Here is a 25,230-nt window from a genome sequence, read left to right as displayed (position 1 = left end):
GTGGGCTAGCTCTAACATTACATTCCACTATAGCTTTGTCTTACAGATCATCTTGGGATTGCATTGTTGAAGTTGTTATTCATCAGCGATACTGGTTTAGGCCAATTCAAGCATTAGTGATCATCATTTCTCACAATGAGCTAAAGATGCATCTTTTACACAGTTTGAAAGATTTAGGCAATGTTTCTCAAGCACATTCTCTTTAAAACTTTTTTTTTTTTTTAAAAAAAATCTGACCCTTTTCTTAATTTAATCCATATTTACAAAACATTCACTGACAACTTATATTCTTTTCTGGGCAGCCTTGCATATTTACAAATTTGCTTCCACACAGACTTGCATACTTACATATATACATATGTATGTGCATATACATATACACATACACATATATATATATTTATCAATTAAGTTACAGTACACGAACTCAGGAAATTTTCAGAAGTACCTTGAAATTGTAGATGAAAGCATATCTCACCCTGAAGGTAAATGAAATAGTCAACATGCTTCATATAACCAATGCTTAACTGAACCTGCTCATTCACACTGCACTTCTAAGAGTCATCTCAGAACTAGTTCTAGTTGTTTCTCACTAGAACAAGCAATTTTCATGTCTCCGTCTTAAGAGATAAATTAGTATTAATAGAAATGACCCTTAAACTCTATTTTGCTGTTTCTTTAACCTACCTTCTGGCGGGGCTGATTTGGTGCAGTAACCACAACCGTATTGCATATAGTCAAAGCAATGAAGAAGTCAAAAATGTCACATAGTTCTGGACTCAGATGGGATAATGGCTGTTCATGGCTCCTCATGATCTCCAGATGCTTCGCACATTCATTCACCTTTTCTAACAAGCGAGGATCTGGTGTGATATCCTTCTCCTAATAATAAATAGTAGTGATTAATATCAGTGATTCTGCATGTTTCCAAAGCAGCATCAAGCAATCAAAGCGTCTGAAACAGTGTCAGCACCAAGAGTTTTATCGTGGCCTCATACCACGCAGTGGAGGTGGAGAGGACTGTAACACTCCCATTCTAGACAATAAACAGTTAATAATGAGGCTACTGATAGAAGTGGAAATGTGAGTAACTGTGTTGTCAGCTCTTTTCCCTACTAATTATAGGGGATAATTATACTGGCAATATTCATCTACTTTGGGGATAGTGGAAAGGGGGAGAGTTACACACTAATATTCCTCTGCTCTCCTGCCTGTTGGATTGTTTGTTAGAGATCAAATACTATCCACACATTTGAGAGCACTTTGTGTGTTTTTTATACGGAAACACAGAGCACTTTCCACTCTATTTCATCAGCACTTTCCACTTCTTTCATCTATTTCTTGTCAGAGCCAACTCTGGTATTCTTTAAGATACCAGGATGCTAGGATACAAAAGACTAATAGATAAACCGAACTGGGGCTTTTTCTTCAGTAGAATCTTATTTTATCTGCTGATGCTCAGCAGCTGATGAATATGAGCAACCACAGAACCGTGTGTGTAAAAAGTGCAGCTTCAAATTGTACTGAAACAACTTACTCTTGACTGAAATCGGGAAGTTCCACCACTGCAAACAGCATCTTTCTTTGCCCATATTCATAGTTTGTTTTGAGGGTGGATTTGTGTCAACAGTACAACAATACAAATCCCTAGATAGACAAGACTTGGCTTCTCTGCTCTCCTATTATGATTCAGCTCAGGCAAAATTTCCATGGAATTACAATAGCATAAAATAATTAACCAAAGCAAAGTTGTACGGACACAAAATCATTTGAAACGTAAAGTTTCTTTTTTTTTAATACATGTGCAATCCACTGATATTCTTGAATCACAATAAAAATTATGCTGTTGTGTATGTCAGCAGTGTCTAAGAATGGAGCATTGCAGTCCAGCACTTGTTAGTTTTAAAATCCTCTGACAAAAAAGAAAAGGAGAGGCATAAGCAGAGCAATTAGAATCCGTTATCTCCAACCCTATGCTACTCTCAGCTTCTGTAAATAAAGGGGAGGCATACATTTTCTTTTCAAAATCAAAAACAAAGGTTTCAGATTCTCTTTGCCTTTAGATTGTTCCTACAGAGAAGGTATTTAGATAAGATCTATGGCTGCATTTGGTTGTTTTTGTATAAACTGAAAGTACAGAAGAAAAAATGCCAAGATGAAGTCTATGAGAGGTACGCAATGCACCACAGCTTTCTTTATCTTTCCCTTTTCAGGACATTGTTCTGTTAAAAGATACAGGAGGCTGCACATTTAGTTCTTATGACTTACCATTGGGCTACTGAATGCAGTGTGCTTCGAGAGTATGCTTGCTCTTTTTGCTTCAGCTCTGCTACCAGTGCGGCGGTGGGTTTTGGTACTCTGGCTTCTGTGGACTACTTTGATGCTCTGATGGCTACAGATACTGTCACGCTGGGATAAATTTCCTCCTTTGGGGGCTGCTTCTTCTTCCTCGGAATCAGGTTCTTGGTACATTGCTAACCGTTTGGCTATCAGGAAAAATACACATTGCATATGTTAAACGTAGCTGAGAAGGAGGGAAAAGGGACATGCTGACTTTGTTGAAGCGATCTGGTTTTACTCTTATACTGTGCTTTCCCAGTGAGAATGAATGATTCCATTATCAGGGGATAACAACGTCCTAATTGCCTGGTAGTATCTAAGGGAGGATGCAGATAACATAATGAGAAATGTAATGCAATGCACGGCCTCCCTCATCATCACACTCTCTGCGAGGCAGTTAGACTCTGCGGTAACTCTCTGCGCTCCCGAGGACTATTCCACTGCTGAGCTTGATGAAATCAGGCAAATAATAGGGATTTCACTGCAGTCTGAGAAGGAACTAAACAATCCAGAAAACTTTCCTGTCCTTCCCAACAGCATATGGAAATTTCACAGAGTATTTTCCAGCAAAAATGTCACATCTATCCAACTGCAGATAGCTGACACCCGAAGTGTCCTGCATCTACCCTCCAAGCATGCCTACAGAGCACGGCTTGCTCAGACTGTGCGAAAGCCTTGCTCAAGGCCAGGTCCATCTGCTGCAGTGGGGAGATGTGAACCCAGATGCCTGATTCCCATTCTACTACAAAAAACCACCCTGGGGTCTGTCCCCTCCCCTGTGACCGGCGTGACAAGTGGAGCAATGCCATATGTGGTACCACACTTACTGTACCTTCAACTGCTGTACATACACATAATGAGCCAATTTTTCCCAATGAGGCATTTCAGAGGAGTACTTTGCTAGTCGAGACTTCAGCTACAACAATTAAAGTTAGAAACCAATCCAGGCATTTCAATACATAGAAGATAAAAGTGAAGCAGAAAGAAAAGGTGTGAAAGTGCTGTGCAATCCAGCCCATCTAACAGCAGCTTCCATTTAGTTGTAACTGATGTATAACATATTTTTCCATTCCTAAAGATCATGGGCATTTAATAGCCTGGGTTATTCATTAGACAGGCACATGCCGTTTTAACAGGTACCTATTTATTCCTTCATTAGGTATTCATTGAAAAGCCTCTCATTATACTCTCAAAATAATCCACACTATGCAGATGTACAGTGCAAGTTACATACTTGTGGCTCTGCTCTGTTTCAGTTCCCTAGTGTAACAAATTAGATTTCCTAATGTCAAATGATAAATCGCTAGCATGTAAGTTAATTATTCAGGCTTTTAACAGAAAAAAAAATTGCACATGAAGATTTTTCTTTCAAAATATTTCCTGGGAAAAAAAAAGCTTGTATCACATATAGTGAGTTTGCCATGGGATCATTTTAATGCGGCTAGCTTTATGATCAAAGAAAACCCATCCTTGCCATCAGCTGTAATTTTCAAACATGTTTTAGCTGTCAGAAAGTGGTCAGAGGAGTTGAAGTCAGACCACACACAGTATCTAGTGATAGCTCTACCAGTACAGTATCGTACATCAGAGTGTTTTTCACATCTATTTGGAATGTGTACAGGCTCTGCCTGAAATGTGGGAGCTGGGAGAGGTTCCCAGTTCCTGGCTGTAAATACACACCCAGGCCTTGCTCTGACTGTGTGCCTAAGGCAGTCTGGAGTATGCAACATCCTTAGATTTTGCTGGAAGAAAATTCAGACCATGAAGGTAGGAAGAGCCACGATGCTCCTGGGTACATGGAGAGCAGACTTCAGTGCACACTGCAGATGAGTTTTGACCCATAGCTCATATACAGCCCTAGAGTCTGGACCTTGAGGTTGATGTAGACTAACTGGATGATTGAGGAGGTTCCTTCATTAGCATTATTTGGTGTGATTTGTGCTCTTTTGTGTTATGTGATGGGAAAGAGGTTGAGCAACAGCACCTCCAGTGCTGTGAGGGCAGTTGCTCAGTGAGCCGCACAGCTGCAAACAGAAGAGCACAGCATCAGTGGCTTCTCCTTTCACTGCCCACCTTGTCCTTTGATGTGAATGACAAAACCTAGAAGACAGCTCAAAAAATGAGGGAGGTCACTGGTCTCCTTGACCGTTCTGTTGCATGGTAATGGGCTGCATGGAAATAAAGTTCACTTCACCCGCACAGGCTGTTCCCTGTGACTTGTTGCATGAGCTTTGGGGCAGCACATAACTGACCTCTTCCATCACTCACGCGCACTAATTCTCACCTTCTTCTGCTCTGTAAGCCTCTATGCATTTTCCCAGGGGAACTGCAGATCCCTACCTGTGAATTTAATCCAACTGATCATAGGTTTGCCTGTATCAAAAGGAGCCTGCAGTGTGCCATAAGCACTGATCCAGGCCCTCCATCAAGATACGAGCCAGGCTGCTCAATGGTTTGCCCAGCATCCCAGTTTCCTTCCACAGGAAACCCAGGCATGCAAAGAAGGAAAGAGCCATGTAGAAAGTAGATACAAGACTGGAATCTCATTTAATCAAGTAAAATCTAACTCTTTTGATACTAAAGCTGTTATTTCAATTTTATACCAAGGTAAGCTTGTTATAAAAAAAGCAAAAAAAGGCCTTAGCACCTTTCAACATCTTCTCAAGTACAGTCTTACATATTATGCAGCAAGAATTAAGAAGTTTGAAGAAATAATGAAACAGTGCAATTGTTATGTTATGGCTAAGGTTCATAATGCTTCAACAGCGCGAAGCGTGCTTCTTTGGGAACATTCTGTTCTCTCCACCCACTCAGCCCTCTCAAATTCAGAACCTTTTCGTATGAACATTACAACCTGAAAGACATTGTTGTGGGATGCTTTTCAGTTTCAGCACTGAAAATTCATGGCCTTGATCTTTTGTCTGATAGAGAGTTTTTTATTAAGGGCAGAGACACAAACAGCTCTGAGAAACACAGTAATGCAATTCATGAAAGTCAAATTTCACTGTCCTCTAGTTCACTTTATATTTACAGCACAAAGAAGAAAGGATAATTAATACTTATTCCATGAACTCTCTTCCATCTTTCAGAAGACAGCAGTACGCTATCAATAAAACTCCTGTCGTAGTTGATATGTATTTGAAAATAGTATTTATTTTTGTATTTAAAAAACCCTTTTATTTCATAATTTTTTTGTTTTTGATTATCTTCTTCAGTTGTCACATAAATACACCTTCCATGCTACCTCTATTCTACCATGAGGCATCCATTTTAGAAGCTGATGGAGGCACCACTGCCATACAAGCAGATGTCTCACTAAGTAGAAAAGCATGATCAGGAAACTATAAAATAATTTGTTCCATGCAGAACGAAACTCCAGACCCCCCTAGACCAGACTAATTCAGCTGTCAGTGCGTAAGCCCTAATTTCCCCATGGAAACAGGGAAATTTCACCCCAAACCATTTGGATAAGGCTGTTACTGAGTTACCATGAAGTAAGTCTAGATGTACAGTATGTATTTGCACCACCTTATTTCCTAATTATTTTATGAGTGCAAGCTTATTTCACTTTTAAGTGCTCTCTAGTGTCTACACAAAGAGTCACTCAAGCAGCTAGCATGCAATAAATTTGTATGAGTGTGCTAACATAAGCTTAACTTAGTTTACTTTGCAAGATCTTCCTCGTAAAGAAAGTCTTGAGATTAGAAAACACCAACTTTTCCATCTTTTCTCCTCTTGGCAACCCCACGGGTTTGAAAAGAATAACCTTAAGTCTTTTATTAAGAACTCTTTACTCCACTTAGAAATGGAGATTATCCTTATTCCTCTAGAGATTTTCCAGAGAAATTGTTAGTGTAGATATACGCTTAGAAGAGAGTATTACCTGTCTCTAAATCTGTCCATCATGAATTATTCCGTGTTCTATAGGAGTTTAAAATACAGCACTCCCAATGTATTTAGTTCTACATCTGCTGGCCTTGATTCCCTCCACAGTCTCCAATTACATTTTTTCAGAAAGCAATAACAAATGTAAAGAGAAACTACAGGAGAGCTACACAGAGTGTAGCTCTTCCTCCAGTGTGCCTGAAGCACCCAGTCCTGTTAATAGTTTTGATCTTTCTGGAGAAAACCTAAATGGACTATTCTGATATCTGAAGGCTATCAAGTTGAAAAAGAAAGGCAGAAGAGAAGTCCCTTTGGAAGCAACAGCCACATTTAGGGAAAAGGCTTTATTGTTTTTTATTTATTTATGTACTTAGCAAATTTAACTTTTTAGTAAATTCAATTTATTCAGTAAATTCCAGTGTGGCTAGAATGTGCAGTCTATGTCTTTTGATTACATACAAAAGGAATAAGAAAGTTCCACCACAAAACAGTCCCACAAACTAAGAAAAAGATTTTTCCATATAATGATCATTGCTATGAAAAGTAGTTGTTGAACAATCTTCAGCACGAAAAAACAGAGTACAGATAGAAACTCCTTTCTTAAATTCAGTGACTAAGAAACTTTGCTAGCCAAAGGAAAATCACCGGGGTTTTCACCATTTGCTTTCAAAAACTTATAAACTTATCTTTTTCTTACATTCTCTAGAATTTTCTCAGAGTCACTGGAAGGAAGTAGGAAGAATGCAAAGACTGAAAAAAAAATTGGTTTTTCAGAATTGTGTGGTTGCATTCATAGAGCTTCAACTTGTGTTTTGTCAAAAGTTCCATACAATGGGTGGCCAAAACTAGAAAAACAGAGATCACACCCCATAGACAAGAGGCAATTCATTTAGCATTTGGAAAACATCTAGGACAAATGTCAGGCCAAGAGCATCTGGTTATAGCTAAATCATATAATGACTTTCACAAGCACAGTCAGCTTTTGGGCACCTACTCTCCCTAGGATCAGCAGATAGATTTGGGCCATGTCCAGTTTCTGGAATTGTTAGAAGCTGGTGACTAGCCCGAAAAAAAGAGCTGTGGTATGGCAATGTAGTTTTTACGTATAGGGCAACAATTCCTTGTTTTTTGGTGCTAACATTCTTTTGGGCTAGGAGGAAGCACTTGATTAGAAGAGTAAATTCTTTTTTTTTGGTGGTGTGGCACTCCTTTGCAGTATCATCTTATTGTAGAAGCAGCACACAGCAAGGTGTTAGCTTTAAGAAGTAAGAGAAAGATACCACTCCATCCACTTCTGGGATTAAACCAGAGTATAGTGCCAATGGGTATTCCATAAATGCTGAGGACATTTATGAATTGGACAATCATTCTTCCACTCAGAAAGGTCCATGACATATCCTGCTCCTGAATTAACACACTCCAAATCAAGAAGAGCCATTGAAGGAAACAAGATTTGAGAAAACGTAACACAGATATGAGATGGGAATTCTCTTCACCTGTATTTAGAATCCTAAAGCACACAGAAAATGGCATGTAATATATAATAAATCTAAATGTCTAAAACAGGCATGATGAGCTACCTCCTACAAATGATTAATTTTCTTCATTAACTGTAAAGTCACTAGATGTCTATCTTCCACATAAATATCTAAAATTAGGTAACAAGAATCTCATCCCTTTCAATATGGTCTCCACGAGGCCCACTGATCAGTTTGATCTGATCGGTGCATATTCTATCACCAAAATATTATAGGTGAGTTCAACAATGATGAATATTTGCTAGAGTTTGCATCATGGAACAGCTGCCAAGCACGCTCACACCTTCCCTCTCAGCTTTCACGTGTTCTTGGATCCTCTTTGGTGCTAAGCCCTCACATAGCAGTACCCATGACTAATACTTTGAACTGTCTCCAGTTGGCTAAGAGATTCTGTCCCACGCTGGTGGAATTTACTGGCCTCTGTTATTCATGGTTTTGTCACCTCTTGTCTAGACTAAAACAATACAGTATCCTTGGGCATAGTGCCATCAGCTCCATAAGAAACGTAGAGCCAGTGCAGAATTCTGCAGGAAAATGTCTCCTCCAGCAAATTCATGAAAACTGTCCCTTGCTCCCTACACTGCCTAAAATAGTATTAAGTCTTTTTCAGTTTTTTTTTCTTTTTGAAACATTTGAATTGCTTCAACCTTGCATGAGGTCCACATACGCCTCTGTGATGAAAACCATGATTAATATGCCCACTTTTGATGGAAAACAGAACTCTTCCCCATAATCATAAAGCTCACCTTTTACATGGTGAATTACATGACTCCGTGGAACAAATTTCCAAAGAAAATAAGGACACTCCCACCACTCAAAAAGACATACCTCCTCAAATGCCAAACCTAACACAGCACAGTTTATGCCTTTTAAGTAGCCCCTGAACCAACACAAATTGCGCACTGCACAAAGGGAGAAGAAGAAGGGGAACAAACAAGCTATGTATGCATAATGAATGTCACACATTGCTTAATACACTAGCGACAGGAACTCAGATATGGTGATGACAACTGAGGGATGGCAATGACTGTGGAACAGAAAAGAATGGGATAACTGTTCATAACAAAATAAATTTTATGGAGAAAATCTTACAATGTAGCACGCATAAAATTTGTGAAGGCTATGTACAATCTGTTGATTGAGCAACTAACAGATATATAGCAGTCAGCAGTCCTAGATTAAGCAGAAAAAATACTTCAGCAGAAAATTCAAGTTCCAAAGTGAGGAAATTTCAGACCTCATCTGCCACTGTGGGCATGAGTTTCCCCCTTCCTGTGTATGCATGGCTGAGCCTCAGAATATAGGGGCTTGAGATGACTTTAGAGTAAAAATTGCCAGAATTTCTTAGCATGGGAAAAGAAACGTGTTACATCTTAGCTTTATTCTTGGATACGGCTGAATGGAACTGTTCTGACTGAAATTTCTCCCCCAGAACTCATGCCTGAGGCAGACAGCTAGCGTGGAAAACATTAACCAAACAGTTAAAAGGTTTGTAAAACTATCCATAGCTGAAAACCGGATCTTAGCATGGGAAGGGTCAAGCAACTGAAATAACAGGCACTGCTACCCAGCCACAGCAGAATAATAAACTTAGGCCAAAGAGCTCAGAACTTTTATGGTAGAAAATGACTTGTTATCTTCAGCTTTTGGATCTTGACCTGTGTACAGCAATTTTAAATTCAGTTCTACATCTGAAAGACTACTCAGAATTTGATCCCAAGTAACAAATCACTATGCCTGAACAATTATTCAGATAAGTGAAGAAAGGCACAGATCAGCTTTGAAATGGATGAGAAAAGGTAGATGCATTTTATTTCGTTTTCTTGTGTATACGGTAGCCCCAAATCACTTGTCAAGTGAAAGATTTTAGAATTTTCTAATTCATGAAATCTTCAGTAAAGCCTCAGGAGGGGAGCTGGATGGCATCCAGCAGTTGAAACATATGTCCCAAAACCTCAGAGAGGAATTCAGATACTCCAGTGTAAGACACAGAAAAGCTGCTGACAAATCATTTGCAATTAAGCACAGAGCAATGAAATGTTATTGATGCACTTACTAAAAAGGAATGAGCTGTGATAGACATCTCACTATATCTAAACAAAAAGATTTCAACAACAGAGAAGATAAGAGATGGTTAGAAAATCAGACTGCAGAGCAGCTCACAAAAGACTTGAATGAAGAATAATTTTTACTCCCTAATTATAGGGAACAAAAGCAGTAGAAATTATCCCAATTTAAGCATAAAATGGCAGAGACAGTTCTATTTTTTCTAGAAGAGAAAAAATAAAGTGTATAAATAAAGTACCAATTTTAAAATTATATTTATGTCTGCTATTTTATATCAACTGGAGTTACAAGTAGCCCAAACATAGAGGTAAGTGAAAGGAATGACAGAAAAAAGAATCAATTAGTTTATTCTAGGCGTTTAATTGATAATTTTGGTTGTAGTGAATTTCACTCTGCTTTCCTTAACATTTATATTATAACCTGAAATCATAAGATGAAAGCATGCACAAACTTAGATTTCTGTTAAGTGCATTACATTTGAAGAAAAAAGGATCTGAAAGTCAAGATTCAAATTCAAGAGCCTGAGTTCAGCCTCCACAATGGCTGATGCTCTTAAACTCATAAAAATACCCTTTCTGCACTGTTTTAGTTGGCAGTACCATCATAATTCCTCCAAGGAACACAGTACATTCTGAAATTAGTATAAATAAACAAACAACCAATGGCAAAGAAGAAAAAAAGAATGAATATGGAGTGTCATGAGCAGAACTTGGAGTCTAGAAACATACTCTTAATCCCAACTCTTCTTTCTTTCTTTCTTACCTACACTACAGAGGTAGGAAGTGATACCCTCTCCCTATTTCAGTTCTTATTTCTGTAACACTGGGGTAATAATACTATAATACTACCCAACCCCCCCCCCCCCGTTTTTTTTTAAGAGTGCCTTAAATATAAGGTGTCAGTACTATAAAAAAAAAAAATCAATCATTTCACAATCCAAAGCTTCAAAATATCTTTTTCTACCTTGGAATCTTCTGAACTTTTTAAAGCATGTGTTAAATTTTCCAGTCTATTTGATTATTTCTCTTATTCCATATACTTTTTGTAACCTTGACTTCTGTAATGGTCTTCAAGAAAACTTCCTTATCAGTGATTTTAAAATGTTATGTAGATTAAGAAACTTAATTTTTGCAATTAGAAATGCAATACTGAAGGTATTGATATTGCTTGGTACATAGATGGAGTTTGATTTGAAGAGTTAAGATCTGTTACATAACAAACAATAACAATAAACATTAGAGGAAAACAGGAAAACAGCTTAACAAAAAAACTAAACAAACAAAAAAACCAAACACAGGAATTCACTTCATTATTTTAAGAGAGTGACAAGATGACATAGGGATGACCACCCTCACTTTCCCTTGTGACAAAACCCAGCTTTTTAGTGTTTCAGAGCTCTGATACCTGTGCACATTCTCTCAACTGCAATGTTCCCATAGCACTGGAGGTATTTTAACACAGACACCTGTCACACAGGCGCACTGAAAAGAATCTGATAAAGGTAACATAAAATATGCTATTAGATCAGATTATGTTTCCTGTGAACATGAAAAGCAGAAGCTTTGTTTATGATCTGTTCTCAGCACACAAGGATAACCTCATTCCAGGTATTCAATCAGACATTAATCTGGCTGTGTGCTTAAAGCTGGTATTTTACATAGTATATTCAAACAAACCGTTGTGTATCTTCAGCACTATTCAATTTGCTTAAATTAGCCATGTGCTCAAGTACTTTACTAAATCAGGAGCTAAAGCTAGAAGCCTCAACTGCCTCGATGCCTTACTGTGGATGTTACAGAACGTTTTGGTAAGATTGTCATTGCTAGCTGAACACAGCCATCAAATTATAGTAACTTGAAAACAGCTATTATGGAGTCTGCCGAGAAGATACATGCAATTTCTTTTATTTTTCTCTTTGATTTAAGATTACAGCAACTTTTTAATCTACTTCAGATTGCACCAAAGTACGGCAGTTAGATAGAAAACAAGATCGTGAGCTCACCGTTATCGTCATGGGAATACTCTATTCCAGAAACAGTGCATCTTCGGAAAACCATCTTGTTTTCAGTAAGCGTCCCAGTCTTGTCTGAAAAGATAAACTGCACCTGACCTAAGTCTTCTGTGATATTTAAAGCTCGGCACTGCAGCTGAGAGTCTGTTTCTTCATCGTATAAATCTTTATCTTGATGAATAAAGTATACTTGGCAGATTTTAACTATTTCAATGGACACATATAAAGAAATTGGAATCATAACCTAGAATACACAAAAAGAGAGCGAATTAGGAGAAAACAAGCAAGGATACTCTGAATTAATAAAATCTAACTTGGCAGTGGACAGAACACAAAGAGACTATGTACTTTAAGCATCTACTCTAAATCTATTAACATGTTTGAAAAATATCTACTTACTGAGCTAGATTAGGAAAACCTACAGTGAATTGCAGATCTGAAATACATTATTATGTCTGGAGAGAAGCAAATATTTTTGGGGCTAATAAGGTGAGCCTGAAACTAACCAGGAAAACAAAACAAAACAAACAGCATGGTCAGACTCCTGTAAGTGTGAAATAATATTTTGTATTTAAAGAACAGAATAATTTTATTCGGCATAAATAATAGACTGTTTACAAATTCACTTTGCAGCAGTAAGAGAAACAAAATAAGAACTGTAAAGCTTTCCACAGGAACAATCACTTTGGCCACGGCTTTCGCACTGCAGGTAATCTGAATGAAGAACACATTCTTTAGTTGCTGAAGAGAGATGTGAGACATGTCTCCAGAGAAGATTTTCAACTGTTTACTAAAGATTGTCAAAGATCCATGAAATACAGAACTTGTACTTGAGTTTTCCCTCCAGACGTTTATTCAGCTGATACGGGGTTGTTAAGAAGCATGTTTTCTGAAAGTGGCTAAAGAAGTATACAACTTATGTTCACACCAGGACAGTGTACCCAAAGTGGCACCCTGAACCTCTGATGTGTTGTTTCACAGTGGGTGGATATGAAGCATAAAGCTTTTTTTCTCCCAGGAGGATCCATTGCATCCTCTCTCTTCCTACTTGTTTAAAATAAAATAGAATAAAATAGACCTGAGTCTTTTGCGGAAGGTTGGTTTTCAGATGGTTTTCTTCTCGAAGACCAGTGCAGTTCTGACAGCTTATCAGATTGTTTGACAGTGTATCAGTTTGCTTATTTTTAGAAAAGTTCTCATCTTTTTACCACGGGGTAGACCATATCTTTCTTTGATTTAGGTTTCTGGTTATATATTATCACATTCCCTGTAGATAAAATTTAAGTGACTACACGTAGTTCATTTTAGTACTTGATTAGCTTCTCACATGCCTTAGTTGTAGAAAGGGTACTACACACACTGCACATTTATACCTTTATTACAGAATGAACACAGGTGACATTATATACAACTTGTATACCTGAAAAACTATGATCGCTGTCAGAAATAAATACACGGAAGCTAAAACAGGAGACAAGTATTTGCCATCAGGCCCTGGAACATCAAAAACTGGTTTCTTCTTCTCACCGTATTGCCATACCCATAGGCCATGACCTGTAGAAGAGTTGAAAGAGAGAGAAAACCATAGTAACTCCAAGAAAAAAAGGTTCATGATACAAATTTGTCCTTAGAGATGAGTTACACAGGAAACTGATACTTGTTTTCAGCTACTCTGTCTGTCTTGAAAGTGGTCCCAAAAACGTACTTTTTTCTTACTTTTTTTTTTTTTTTACAGGGGTTAGTCACTTCAGGTAACTTTATCCAAAAAAAGCAATCTGGCTAGTCTAAATTATTAGTTTAAGCTATGAGTAGCAGCAGAGCCAACAGCAGTGAAGCTGAGGAACTAAGAACAGAAGAGATTTAGAGTCTTGCCAAAAGCCTTTTTTTATCAATCATGCTGGTAACTACATAAAGATAAGGATATTATTATTTTGGGAAAAGCACATTCTTGTTAAAGATAGAAAGTTGCCTTTTTAAGTAGCGTGCTAAGATTTGCAGCCAGTATCTTCTGAAAGAGCCCCAAGAGACCTAAAGTGCTTTGCCTGATGTTTTAGGGTTAAAACCAAGGAATAATTCCCCCACCATAAGATGCCTTCAAATTATCTTCACAGCATGTCAAAAATCAGCAAAAGAAGACAAAGGCCTACGTTAAAAGTAATCTTTTGAAAGACACGTTTTATTAGGTTTTAAACTTTTCTTTACATCTTGATACAATAAAACAGCATTGAACTCTTGAAAAATAAAAACAATACTTAAGCCAAGTAAGAAAATTGTTTTGCCCTTGTGCTACCAATACGAGCATATCATCGGACTGATGTCTGTATTTTTATTCTTGAGAGCAAAAATTGAACTCCCACACTTAGAATGACCTACATCAAGACTTGTTTTATAAATATCCTGCTTCAGATTTCCTCCCCTTACACTGTCTTGACAGGAGGCACAAAAGTTGCCTGACTCAACACAGCTTTGCACGCCTGAAGCACCAGGCACCCCTGGTTTTGAAGCACTCGAGCAAACTTCCCAGCTGTACGTGGCTGCTACCGCCTCCAGCGGTTTGCTTTGGCCCTCTGCTGGTGGTTTCTGTCCTTGGAGCAGATGATGCCACGTGTGTCACCTACCCTGTGCCACCTCCTCCCATTTGCATTCATACAGCCCAGGAGTCACAGCTGTAGTGAAGCCACGGTGGCACAGAGCCTGCTGCCACTGCTCTGGGGACATCGCCCCTGCTGCAGTGGCAGAGGGGACAGCTGCAGGCAGGGGCTCCCCGCAATTAAGCCCACTGCAGCACTTCTCCCCCATGCTGAGATGCTGCACAAGTGTCTTGAACTCAATGGAAACAAATGCACTGACTGATTCACAGCTGGAAAAAACTCATCTTTGAGCAGTATTTAACAATACCTGGAAAAAGGCACACTGAGACTTATTAAAAAGGCAAAGGATTGTTATTAAACTACACAGTGGTTGTTAGGAAACATTCTGGTGTTTCTGCAGCATGACTCACACACAAACATTAGAGAACACACAAACATGAAGGATATGGAATTCATATGCAATATATTAACAATCATTTTGGGTGCCAAATGTAAAACTCAATTCTTTCTCACAAGTGAACAGAAAAACAGCCTGCAGAGTATTAACCTGAACCTCAGCATTTCCTTAAACACTCCAGGAAGTCTAGAGGGTTTTCTAATTGGATTTATGCAGATTTAGACTTTTATGTATTTCTTCGGGTTTAAAGCTGCTGCCTTAGGGACAGTGCATATATGTTGTACGCTGTGCCCTTGATTTAATAAATAGTACTGGGGAATAGCACTGTGCTAATTATGTTTATTCTCTGCTCATAAATTACTTTGTTGACTGATTAATGGCATGTTATACTCCACCACCTGTAATTTTGAGGGCACTGCCTATAAAGTGGCTTCTTTTCGACTTGACATTTTTGGAGGTGGTAAAATCTATGCATTCAGATCTCTGGTACTAATAGCATATATTTGATTGATACTAAGAAGCTATTTAAATGGGACCGTGTATCAAAACATCTTGATTTCAAGGAAACACAACCAAAATTGGATAGTATGGAGGCAGCTATACAGATTTCATGCTTTGGCATATACACAGGTTTTTGGTAAAGCTAAGTACATGAATCCCAAATGAGTCTGATACTTAAGTTTCTATTTTTAAAGAGTACTTACCAATGGCAGAAAACAGACACATGATTAAAAGTATGAGGATACACCAAAGGACATCAGCATTCATCTGTCTTTCAAGCTTACTGCGCTTGTAACGGGGTCCATTATTATTTAATAAAGCTTTGGTCTCATGCCCTGCAAAAGCAATTGCATCAAACGATGTAATAGGGATTTCTGTTAGTGTTTCAAGGAAACTATGAAAAGACAGGATGAGCAGTCAGACAGAAAAACAACTTTTACCTGCGTAGATTACAATTCCTGCAACTTCTTCTGTATTTCTAATAGTGCATCCACGTAACAGAAGATTTTCTTTGAACAGTCCGTCTTTTTTTCCATTTTTATGTATGCTGCAGAAAATTTAAAAACAGAACAAAGCACAGCATATCAAAACATTAAGCTTATTAAATCATACTACTCTGTAATATAAGCCCAGGAAACATCTTCAAATTTTAAGAAGTTTTGTCAACCTGACTGTGAAATATTTCCTTATATCTTCCTCCTGGGAAGATCCTCTGAATCCCAGACATGCAGCAGCCCAGCTGGAGCAGTACCAGTTGCTCTGGCTAGGCTGTGGGATATACAAGTGGGATATACAAATGTACTGGACATACGTTCACTAGCAATACGAAGGTCAAATCTACAGCACGTGTGCAGCCAATCTAATGTTTTGAAAATGCATTGAACTTTCTGTGCTTGTACAAATTGCGCATGCACAGTTGTGCATGTCCAGTCACAGTAAAACCAATCCATCTAAGAGCAATTGTGTAGTGCATAACATTCACACGGCATTCACGTTTTTATCAAAAAAATCCTAAAACGAAATATGGGGAAACTGGGAAAAGGCAGTGCTTCAGAAGCAGTGACACTAAGGAAGATGTGCCAGGAATAATACATGTAAGTTCAGTGAAAAAGAAAGGAAAACATATCCATGTGTTCATCAGTGAGAACAAGACAGATTCTTTTCAGAAGTGTCTCACTGTCTAAGAAAGAAGAAATGGCACGTGCCCTGATGAGTCTTGTTGATTTCTTGTTGATTTGCACCAAAGCACATGTGAAAATCAGAAAGTTATATTTCCACTGCAACTTCTACTGTGTATGGATGGAGTGACTCAAATTTCAGTTGCTGGAGAACTACAGAAAACAGCCTTATGAGAATTAACTGTCACAAGTGAAATGACAACAATAGTAACAACGATTAAAACATAGCATTACAATGTTTTATTAGGTAAAAAAAAGAAAAATCAAATAATCATTTCAGACCTTGTCTGCATGAATAAAATTTAATTTAACAGACTGCTGTACCCTAATGCCTCAGAGCACGTTAAAGCAATCTGAAATGTGTCCATGTTCTGCCTTCACTTGCAAAGCATCAAAACCATCACACTTCCAAGTTATAAAAAAACAATTGCAATAAGAAATTAGCAAAAGCTGGGAGTGTAATAGAAACCCTGCAAAACTGCAATGTGCTAAACTAAAATTTACACTGTGCTGTTATAACGTCAAACGATGGATACCTAGATTTCAGCGTTTAAAACCCTGTGTTCCCTGAAATCTATAAATTGGCTTAAAATTGTGATTTTCACACACACACAAAAAAAAGTGGAGTTGTGGAGTTCTTTTTATTTGTTTTCTATTTTCTATTTTCTAAGCCTTCATACCTGGGTTGTATCTTCATGCTTTTCCCTGTTAGAATTTTTTATTTTTCTAAATGAAAATGAAAACTCTAACTTTAGCACATGCTTCTAGGACCTCAGGCCTGAAGACCTGTATCGAATCCCCTGAGATATGCAAGAAAAAAAAAAAAGGCTCAGAATGGTGAATCCTTTGTAGTCTTTCCCAGGCCAGTAGGACTGCTTGCAGATTAAGGAACTGGTCATGCTAAGTAGCCTCTAGTCAGTGCTCTGAATGAATGGAACATACCCATAAATAATATATATACATATACATATGTACATATATATATATATAGACACATGCACAGTCCTCTTTATTTCAGTATAATATATTATACCCACTCCCTGCTTCTAAGAGCTCAACAAGTTAAAAGCATGGGTGTTCCAACAGGTACGCTTAGCTTTTCTCTGCTAGGGAAATGGAGAAAAAGAGGTGGATCTGAGAGCTGAGGTAGCTGCAGCCGGCCTTATTTATTTATATATTTATTTATTCATTTATTTATTTATTTATTTATTTATTTATTTATTTTCATGAGAAGACTTCCCCTGCTCAGTCCATCATCCCCCTGGGCCTCATGTACGAGGGGAGAGGTTTTGCTCAGCAAACCTCCGTCACTCACTGCCTCTCCTTTTGCCAATGGAGCTTCAAAAACTGGGGGCTGCCCAACAGCAGGTGTCAATTAGTGTAAACACTGATTGCCGCTGGAGAATTACCCACATTTAATTGGGCTTACACTATGGGAAATATTTTTTAATGAATCCATACTGTAGAAATTATGCTACTTTCAGGGTTCTGCTGTTCCGCCAGCTTTTTAAGACCGAATTGTACATTAGCCTTCCTTCCTCATAAATGAATGTTAGCTTGAGTTTTCTATGACGTCTCCAAGCCACAGTTACAATTCCTGTTAGAAAATGGACTTTTTAAAGATAAACCTACTTAGAAAGTAATTACTCTGGTTTATGATCTTATAGCTTTCATCAGTTCTTTACACTTGGCAGTAATAGTGGACTGCAATAGGCATATTGTTCATGGCAACAATTACTTGTGTACTTTTCCTATACTATTAGATTTTGTTCTCATTTAGCTTATACCACATCTGATCCTGCTCCACAGCAAGGGTGCAGTATCTGAAGATAACCTGTAGATGTCAAGACCACTGGGCTGCCCGCTGTCCCTGCCACTTCTCGCTCTTCTCATCGCACACAGGCAGTGCCTTAGCATCCAAAACACGCCTGTACCATGCGGTATGGGAAAGGGACCGATCAGACGCAGCTAGCTGACACCTTGCTACAGCACTGTGAGAGGGCTTGTGCAGAAACAAGCCTCCTGGTTTAATACAGTAACTCCAACACAAGTCCGACAAGCGTTCACTTCAGCCTTCTTTCATGCTTTTCCTTGTTCGCCAGCATTAAGTAGCAAGGTGACATATCGATGCTGAATTCAAAAGGCAGTATTTTCATTCATTCTGGTATTTCAAATTTCTTACAAAGCAAATGGTGGAGCTGTCATTGCTTCTCAACATGTGAGAATCCCATAGAAAATACTTAAACGTCACCATCCTCGATCAGAACCTTCCTGACTCAACACCGATGAAACTTATTCCAGTTTGATTTGGGGAAATTCTGAGTCACTACAGCATGTCAGAGAGACAACGATGCCTAACCTTTTTTCCTTAAAAAAATGCAATGTGATTTTATATTATTTTGTTTTTGTAAACTTAGGACAAGTTTGAAATAGAAATGCACACACGCATTTATATATATATATATTATTATTATTATTATTATTATTATTATTATTATTATTATTATTATTATTGTTCCTTCTTACACCCATTTTGGAATTTCCTAAACAATTTTTCTGATATCACATGATTAGATAATGTTCTTTTCTAATGACATAATTTTTACCTTTCAGAGAAAAGCCGAGAAGCTGGGAGACTACTTCTCTTTCTCTCTTGCACACATACACACAAAAAGCTAGGAACAAGATTTTAAAGCCAATTTTGTTATTTTTTGTAACCTGAAACAGGATTTTTGAATGCCTGCCATGCATACTGTACATACTCTGGCTAGATGCACACAGTCAGAGGGCACGTAAGGTTTTTCTCTATTCTTTTTACCCACAAGACTTCTTATAGAAGAAATAAGAAAGAAGAAATGTTTCTGAGGGTGCAGAAACTGCAGAACAGTATTACAGCAAGCACTTAAGAGAGGCAACCTCCCTGCCTGTCTTGCACATACAGAGCATGTTCAATGCAGGTTTATATTATCGTTGGTTTATATTATCTCATTTCATCCCGAGCTGCCTGTGCTACGTTGGTTACCTATAGTGATCACAGTTAGACTAACTGTGGAGACAAAATTGTACATGTTTATAACATGCACACACACAAATATTTCTATTCCCTTAAAGACTTATCATCATGGACCTTAGAACCAAAGGTGTTCTTCATATTTCAAACAGAAAAAGATAGACTTCTTCAAAAATGGAAACTTACTAAGTTCATAGCTTCCCTATTTAAATATCTTAGTAGCATTTCTCTGCAGTTGAGATATTATCAGTTTGGAGTTATCTGAACCTCTCTTTCAAGCACTGACTACTGGTAAGATTTTGAACAAGAGTTAAGGTCTGATTTTGACACAGTAATGACATGTTTCAATTGAGATGTGCTAATTACTATTCATCTTGCTAACATGCGATGTGAAATATACTCTTGATTTCATGATACTAATGAAGAAAATCTGAAAAGAGGGGGGAAAAAAGGCTCTCTCCCTTGACAAATCGGGAGATTGAGATTTTATTTGTTGATGGCTGCCCCCACTCTTCAAATGCCCTATGACCCTTCAGTTGTAAATCTCTTGCGGCATAGCTGAAGAGAACTAGGAAATGAGACTTGATGCTTCCTGCCAGATTCACAACTTTTGTCTTGATTTTTTGCTGGGTCAAAATAAATCCACATCATTTGTGAAATAGCCTTCCAGAACATACTACAGTATTATCTGCTACATAATTCAGTTTTGTAACTTACGTGCTATAGACATTTTTCACATGGAGTACATAAATAAATACATAATGAAAGACACATTTATACATATCTTCTACAGCATTCAACTCTGATCTAGTTTAAAATGTCCCTTCCCACGGCAGGGGAGTTGGATCAGACGATCTTTAAAGGTGCCTTCCAGCCACAACCATTCTATGATTCTATGATTCTATGCTCAATATTTTGGGGACTAAGATTCACACGCATAAAGTATGCTAGAAAAGTTGCCAAACTTTCCATTTCCATATCTGGAAATGTCATTTCTGCAGTACAGCAGGCTCTCTATTAATGTAGACAAGTTGCACACCCTCACACAGTAATATCTAATACAAAACTTTTATCTTTAAATGAACTGTAGGGTTTTGCGATGTTAAATAAAGGAACACATTTTCCCACACTACAACTTGATGTAGTTTCGAAAAAGCTATCCTGATTTACACCAGTTGACAGTACATCCTACACAATCTGTGACATCTGAGAGTAGTAACCGAGCTGGTAAATAGCATCACTATAAAAAACTCTCCAAGCCCCAGCAATTTTCAGTCTTTGTGCTATTTACGCAATTCAATACTGCTCATCACTCCTAATCCATACGGATAATAAATTATGGTATTCTAAACAGAATTAGCATCTGTTTAGCTCTTTTCATTAAAATTTAGACAAAGAAATTAAGTATCCTGGTCTTTCATGCTGCATGAGGTTACAGACTGCAGAAAAATAAGTCACGGAAGAGTGCACCTCCTAAGTCACCACTACTGTTGGCATGCCCACACACTACAATCCTGGCTACATTAGAAGCAAAGCGTTCTGTACGTACTTAAACATTTCACATTTGTTTCTGAGTAGGCCTAATTGGCCAGAGATGAGCACCCAGTTAATGCAGTTCTGTTTGTTTAGAATTAAGTCAAGCGGTCGTATGTGATTCTGCATGGTAATGAACAAGCACGCCCATTGTATGAGATAATTGTTTTATTTTGTCTGAATGAGAGTAAAGGAATACTGCTGTAGCTGGAGAAATATCAGTTTTGCCTTCTGATTTTCCTCAATGACACTTACATTAAAAGAAACATCAAACAGACACATCTTCATACAGAGTACAACAGATTGTGCTTGTTTGTTGGCTCTCTTGGACTGGTTTTCTATTTCCTCCCATTTCCAGATGGGCTTTTCTGATCCTTGGAGTGAGGGAAAGGGAGAAGAGTGTCCGTAACTGCACTGCTTCATGCATTCATTACTGGAGTTTAAACTGATCAAAGCTACCAAATACATTCGTCCTAAGGAATGGAAACGTGAGGCTCCCACCTCCATTATAGGAGAGTATCCTCTACACGAGCTTGAATATGCATCCCTAGATATTTAGCATGACGATGGCATAGCTTATATAACACAGCCCAAACAGAAACAGCATGTACTTAATTCTGTATCAGAGGAAGGGAGTGTATACTGAAGGATATTATATGAAATACTCACATGTAACCTCGAAACCTACTTAAGTCGTTGTTTGGATTCTCGCATTCAATGACACTGGTGAACTTCAACGGGTCAAATTCTGAGTCCTGGAAAAATAAAAATACTAATTACTTAGTGCAAAGACTTGCAAATTATAGTCAGAATCACTTTCTTAAATAGCTTTCATAACATATTAAAGTTCATTTTTTCAAAGGCAATCAGTTGAATGACACTGACCACTGGCACTGAAAATTAAATGGACCTGAGCACCTGATTTCTGTAGGTACCTTGTAGAATCTCCCTTACAAAGATGACTTTTTTGTTCTGCAAGTGAAAGAATACGAGTTTCTAAAGCCATTAGATACAAGAAGCCAAACCCAGAAGTCAAATGAATTTGATCTGGACTCGAAAAAGCAAATTTACCTGGGAAGGCTCAGAATACTCGAAAGTATCACTATACATCACGTTCTGTGAAGCTACTGCAAATCTAGGACAACATAAGTCAATATATTGTCCATTCTGAAAAAGCTAACATGAGGTTTTGAAATATTACCTAGATTTCTCAAATGCTTTATGACAACAAAGATAAATTATTCTACTACAGTAAATTAGAAACATATAGCAGAATAACTTTTCCTAATTAACACTTAAAAATCTTCTTGGTTCTCTACCACATTAGTCTGAAGCTAGTATTTTTGCTGACTGCAGATAGGTTTACCTGTAGGCACCACCTCCTTGTGCCTGAGCAAAAACATCCTATCAGAGCATAATTATTCGATTTTGTTAAATACAAATCAAGATTCTTCCTTCTTTGCCAGACTAAACAAACTATGCAGTGAAATGAGAAATGCCCAGTTGTGGTGCTGCTGAGATAGCTCTTTCTCCCCATCAGTGAGGACAACCATTAGAAAACTGCTTTGCACACTCTTTGAATGAAAGAACCAGTAATGAATCATCATATTATTGAACTTTCAACAGTGATCATACTGCAAATGTTATGTTTTATAATGTTTTTTTTTTCTTTTTTTTTTTTCTGAGCAGCTGTAGACCCCAACCACTACCTTTTAGACTGCTTTATGGGAATAGCTGCCTGAGAATCAGTAACCAAAGGACAGTCCTATTGCCAGCTTCTCTGAAACACACAGGTGTCTCAATTTATTATTATTATTATTATTATTATTATTATTATTATTATTATTATTATTAACTCCACTCAGAAGATGTGCAAGAAACTACATTTTAAATAAGAGATAAAAGTGACTAGAGGATATGTCAGGATTACCATCAATGGTCCTCCTTAAAGGGGGGTGGTGGGGAATTTCTGCCAATTACGCTTGGAAGAAAGACAGCCTTATAGTATTATAGTGCACAGGAGACAATTCAAACCACCTACACCTGACACTTTTGGAAACCTTTACTGTATATTTGAGAAAGAAGAGATGTAAGAACTGTGAAGATGGGCTGTCACTTTGAGACAGCTACAGCCCACTGGAGGGAAGAATCACTTTTACATGCAGAATTCAGATTGTAAACAAGGAAAAAAATAAGTAGCAAAAACAAAGGCCAGCTTTGAGCAAAGAATAAGACTCCCATGCTGAGAATCAGACTCCCTAAATTACATCAAAGTCAGCAGTCAAGCACGTGAGCCTTAGCAAGAAGTCCAGGTGATCTTCTCCACACCAAATACTGTCAGTATTTAAGCTCATTAGGTATTTCTCTTGGTCAGCCTTAACTTTCTCTGGGTGACTGAAGCTTGATCCAGGGAATGCTCAGAAGTACCTAGTCCTGTGGAAGCAGCTAAACCTTGATTAGGCTGCAGAACGGGGCAGCTGCTGTGAAGCTGCACATCCACCCCCCTTGACCCTTATTCCTCTTCCTTATTAACACCACGCCAGCAGCCAGCAGCGCCCTGCAGCAGGCTTTAGGTCAGCTTCTTGCAGAGGGTGAAGTTCAGGCAGAAGCACGTTGTGCTGGGAATGCCTGCGCTGTCTTTGTAACGCCTGCTCTGCTGCCCCAGAAAACCATCTTCTTTTCTTTTATGCCTTGGTATACTCCTTTGCAGAAAAAAAATAAACCAAAGTACGGGAAAAATAACCTACAAATAGTGCTCGAGGTGTTTAAATAATAAACTCTCTGACTGCCTAAGTATTGTGGTAAAGAAGAGTCACCACAGTAGATTAAATTGCATTTGCAAATTGGAGGGAAAAAGTTGGCTGGAAAGAGAAACATTTTTGTCTTTTGGTTACAATATACACATTGTGAAGAGTGTTATTCAGTTCAGTGCAAATTTTCATTTAGTGGTCCTAAGAAAAGAAAAGAAAGAAATCTTAGTATCTTTGATGAACGCCTCTGAGAGACTCCTGGAGACACCTAACAAAACCAGCGTAACCAAATGGTTTTCTTTGGTTGCTGAACTCAGCAAAGAGAGCATGGTTTCAGTGCCACACGGATGCATTAATTTGTACAGCAACCCGATTTCCTTGCTGCTGTGAATTCCTGACAGCAAAGCCAACAACTTTACAAAAAACAAACAAACAAAAACAACAAACAAAAAAAACCAAACCGAACTAAAAACAAACACAAAAATATATCAAGATCAGAGATTACTAAACCTACCTGACTTCCACATCACTATGACTGAACATGCTCTTTCTCCTGTTTGTTGGGTTCTTTGTATTTCTGATTCAGTTTTGGAACTAAAAGTCTTGTATCATTAAATCTAACCGTCTGTGTACTTGAGTACTGTTACAATTATCTTGAAATATGTGATTATGGTTTTTAACCAGATAATATCTGGGAGGGGAGAAAATCTAATTAGAATAGTATTTTACATAAGGGAACAAAGCTGCTAAATTCTGATTTATTGCAAAATCTCTTTGGCTTATTAATAAATCAAATAGCTGCATCTCTTTCCTATGAAATGGAAGTGCAGATACATTGTATATTACACCTAATGACACTGTTTTGAAATGAAAATGTTTCTGGTAAATGAATGAACAAATATGTTAAACGCTGCCTGTGTGCAACTGCTTTCACTGGCTATAAGGAAGCACAATGTTAACATAAGATTTCACAGTGATCAAAGTTCTGTTCCTTTTTATGCTGATACCCACACTTCAGCAACAAATAAAACATGAACTGTGATGACGTTCTACTATATTAACAGCTATGGGAAGCTGCAGCTAGAAGTAAGTTAATGCAAAAGTATTGCTTTTGAAGTGCATGAATCATGATTTGTGCTGTTTTCTAGGTCCATGAAAAAAATATTAAATTCTCCCCCACTACCTTTATTTTTTCTCTTACAGTGAATTACCGTGTCACTGTTAAGACAAAGAATGTAAGATCAATATATGGTCGAAAATGGCCCTTCCGCAGACCTTTGTGCAGCAGTTATCTCATGTACCAGGTTTTCAAGTGTTTTACTTCCCACTTAGAGAACTGCAGGGTATTAAAGCTGTACCAGCCTTGAGAGGATGCAAAGCTCCATGCCTAGCCAGACTGCAAGCTGAACTGAGTTTTTTCAGTGCCTAG

At 38.0% G+C, this 25,230-nt stretch overlaps 1 protein-coding gene across 2 annotated transcripts in view; it reads right to left on the bottom strand.

Annotated features, from left to right (window-relative positions):
* The window catches only part of ATP10A (ATPase phospholipid transporting 10A (putative)), a 114,606-nt gene that overhangs the window by 27,382 nt on the left and 61,994 nt on the right, over positions 1 to 25,230 (bottom strand). The window contains exons 3-9 of one of the 2 annotated variants that reach the window (XM_080579646.1): positions 21,721 to 21,806; positions 15,771 to 15,877; positions 15,534 to 15,665; positions 13,262 to 13,395; positions 11,833 to 12,085; positions 2,269 to 2,486; positions 688 to 882 (exon numbers count right to left, since the gene is read on the bottom strand). In XM_080579646.1, coding sequence (XP_080435772.1) covers positions 688 to 882; positions 2,269 to 2,486; positions 11,833 to 12,085; positions 13,262 to 13,395; positions 15,534 to 15,665; positions 15,771 to 15,877; positions 21,721 to 21,806 — 1,125 coding nt within the window. The remainder of the gene's footprint in view (positions 1 to 687; positions 883 to 2,268; positions 2,487 to 11,832; positions 12,086 to 13,261; positions 13,396 to 15,533; positions 15,666 to 15,770; positions 15,878 to 21,720; positions 21,807 to 25,230) is intronic. The other variant, XM_080579647.1, reaches the window with a different exon arrangement.

The sequence above is a fragment of the Anser brachyrhynchus genome (assembly GCF_964034855.1).
Source record: "Anser brachyrhynchus genome assembly, chromosome: 1".
In the NCBI taxonomy this organism is placed as follows: Eukaryota; Metazoa; Chordata; class Aves; order Anseriformes; family Anatidae; genus Anser; species Anser brachyrhynchus.
This window is presented reverse-complemented; position numbering and strand designations above follow the sequence as displayed.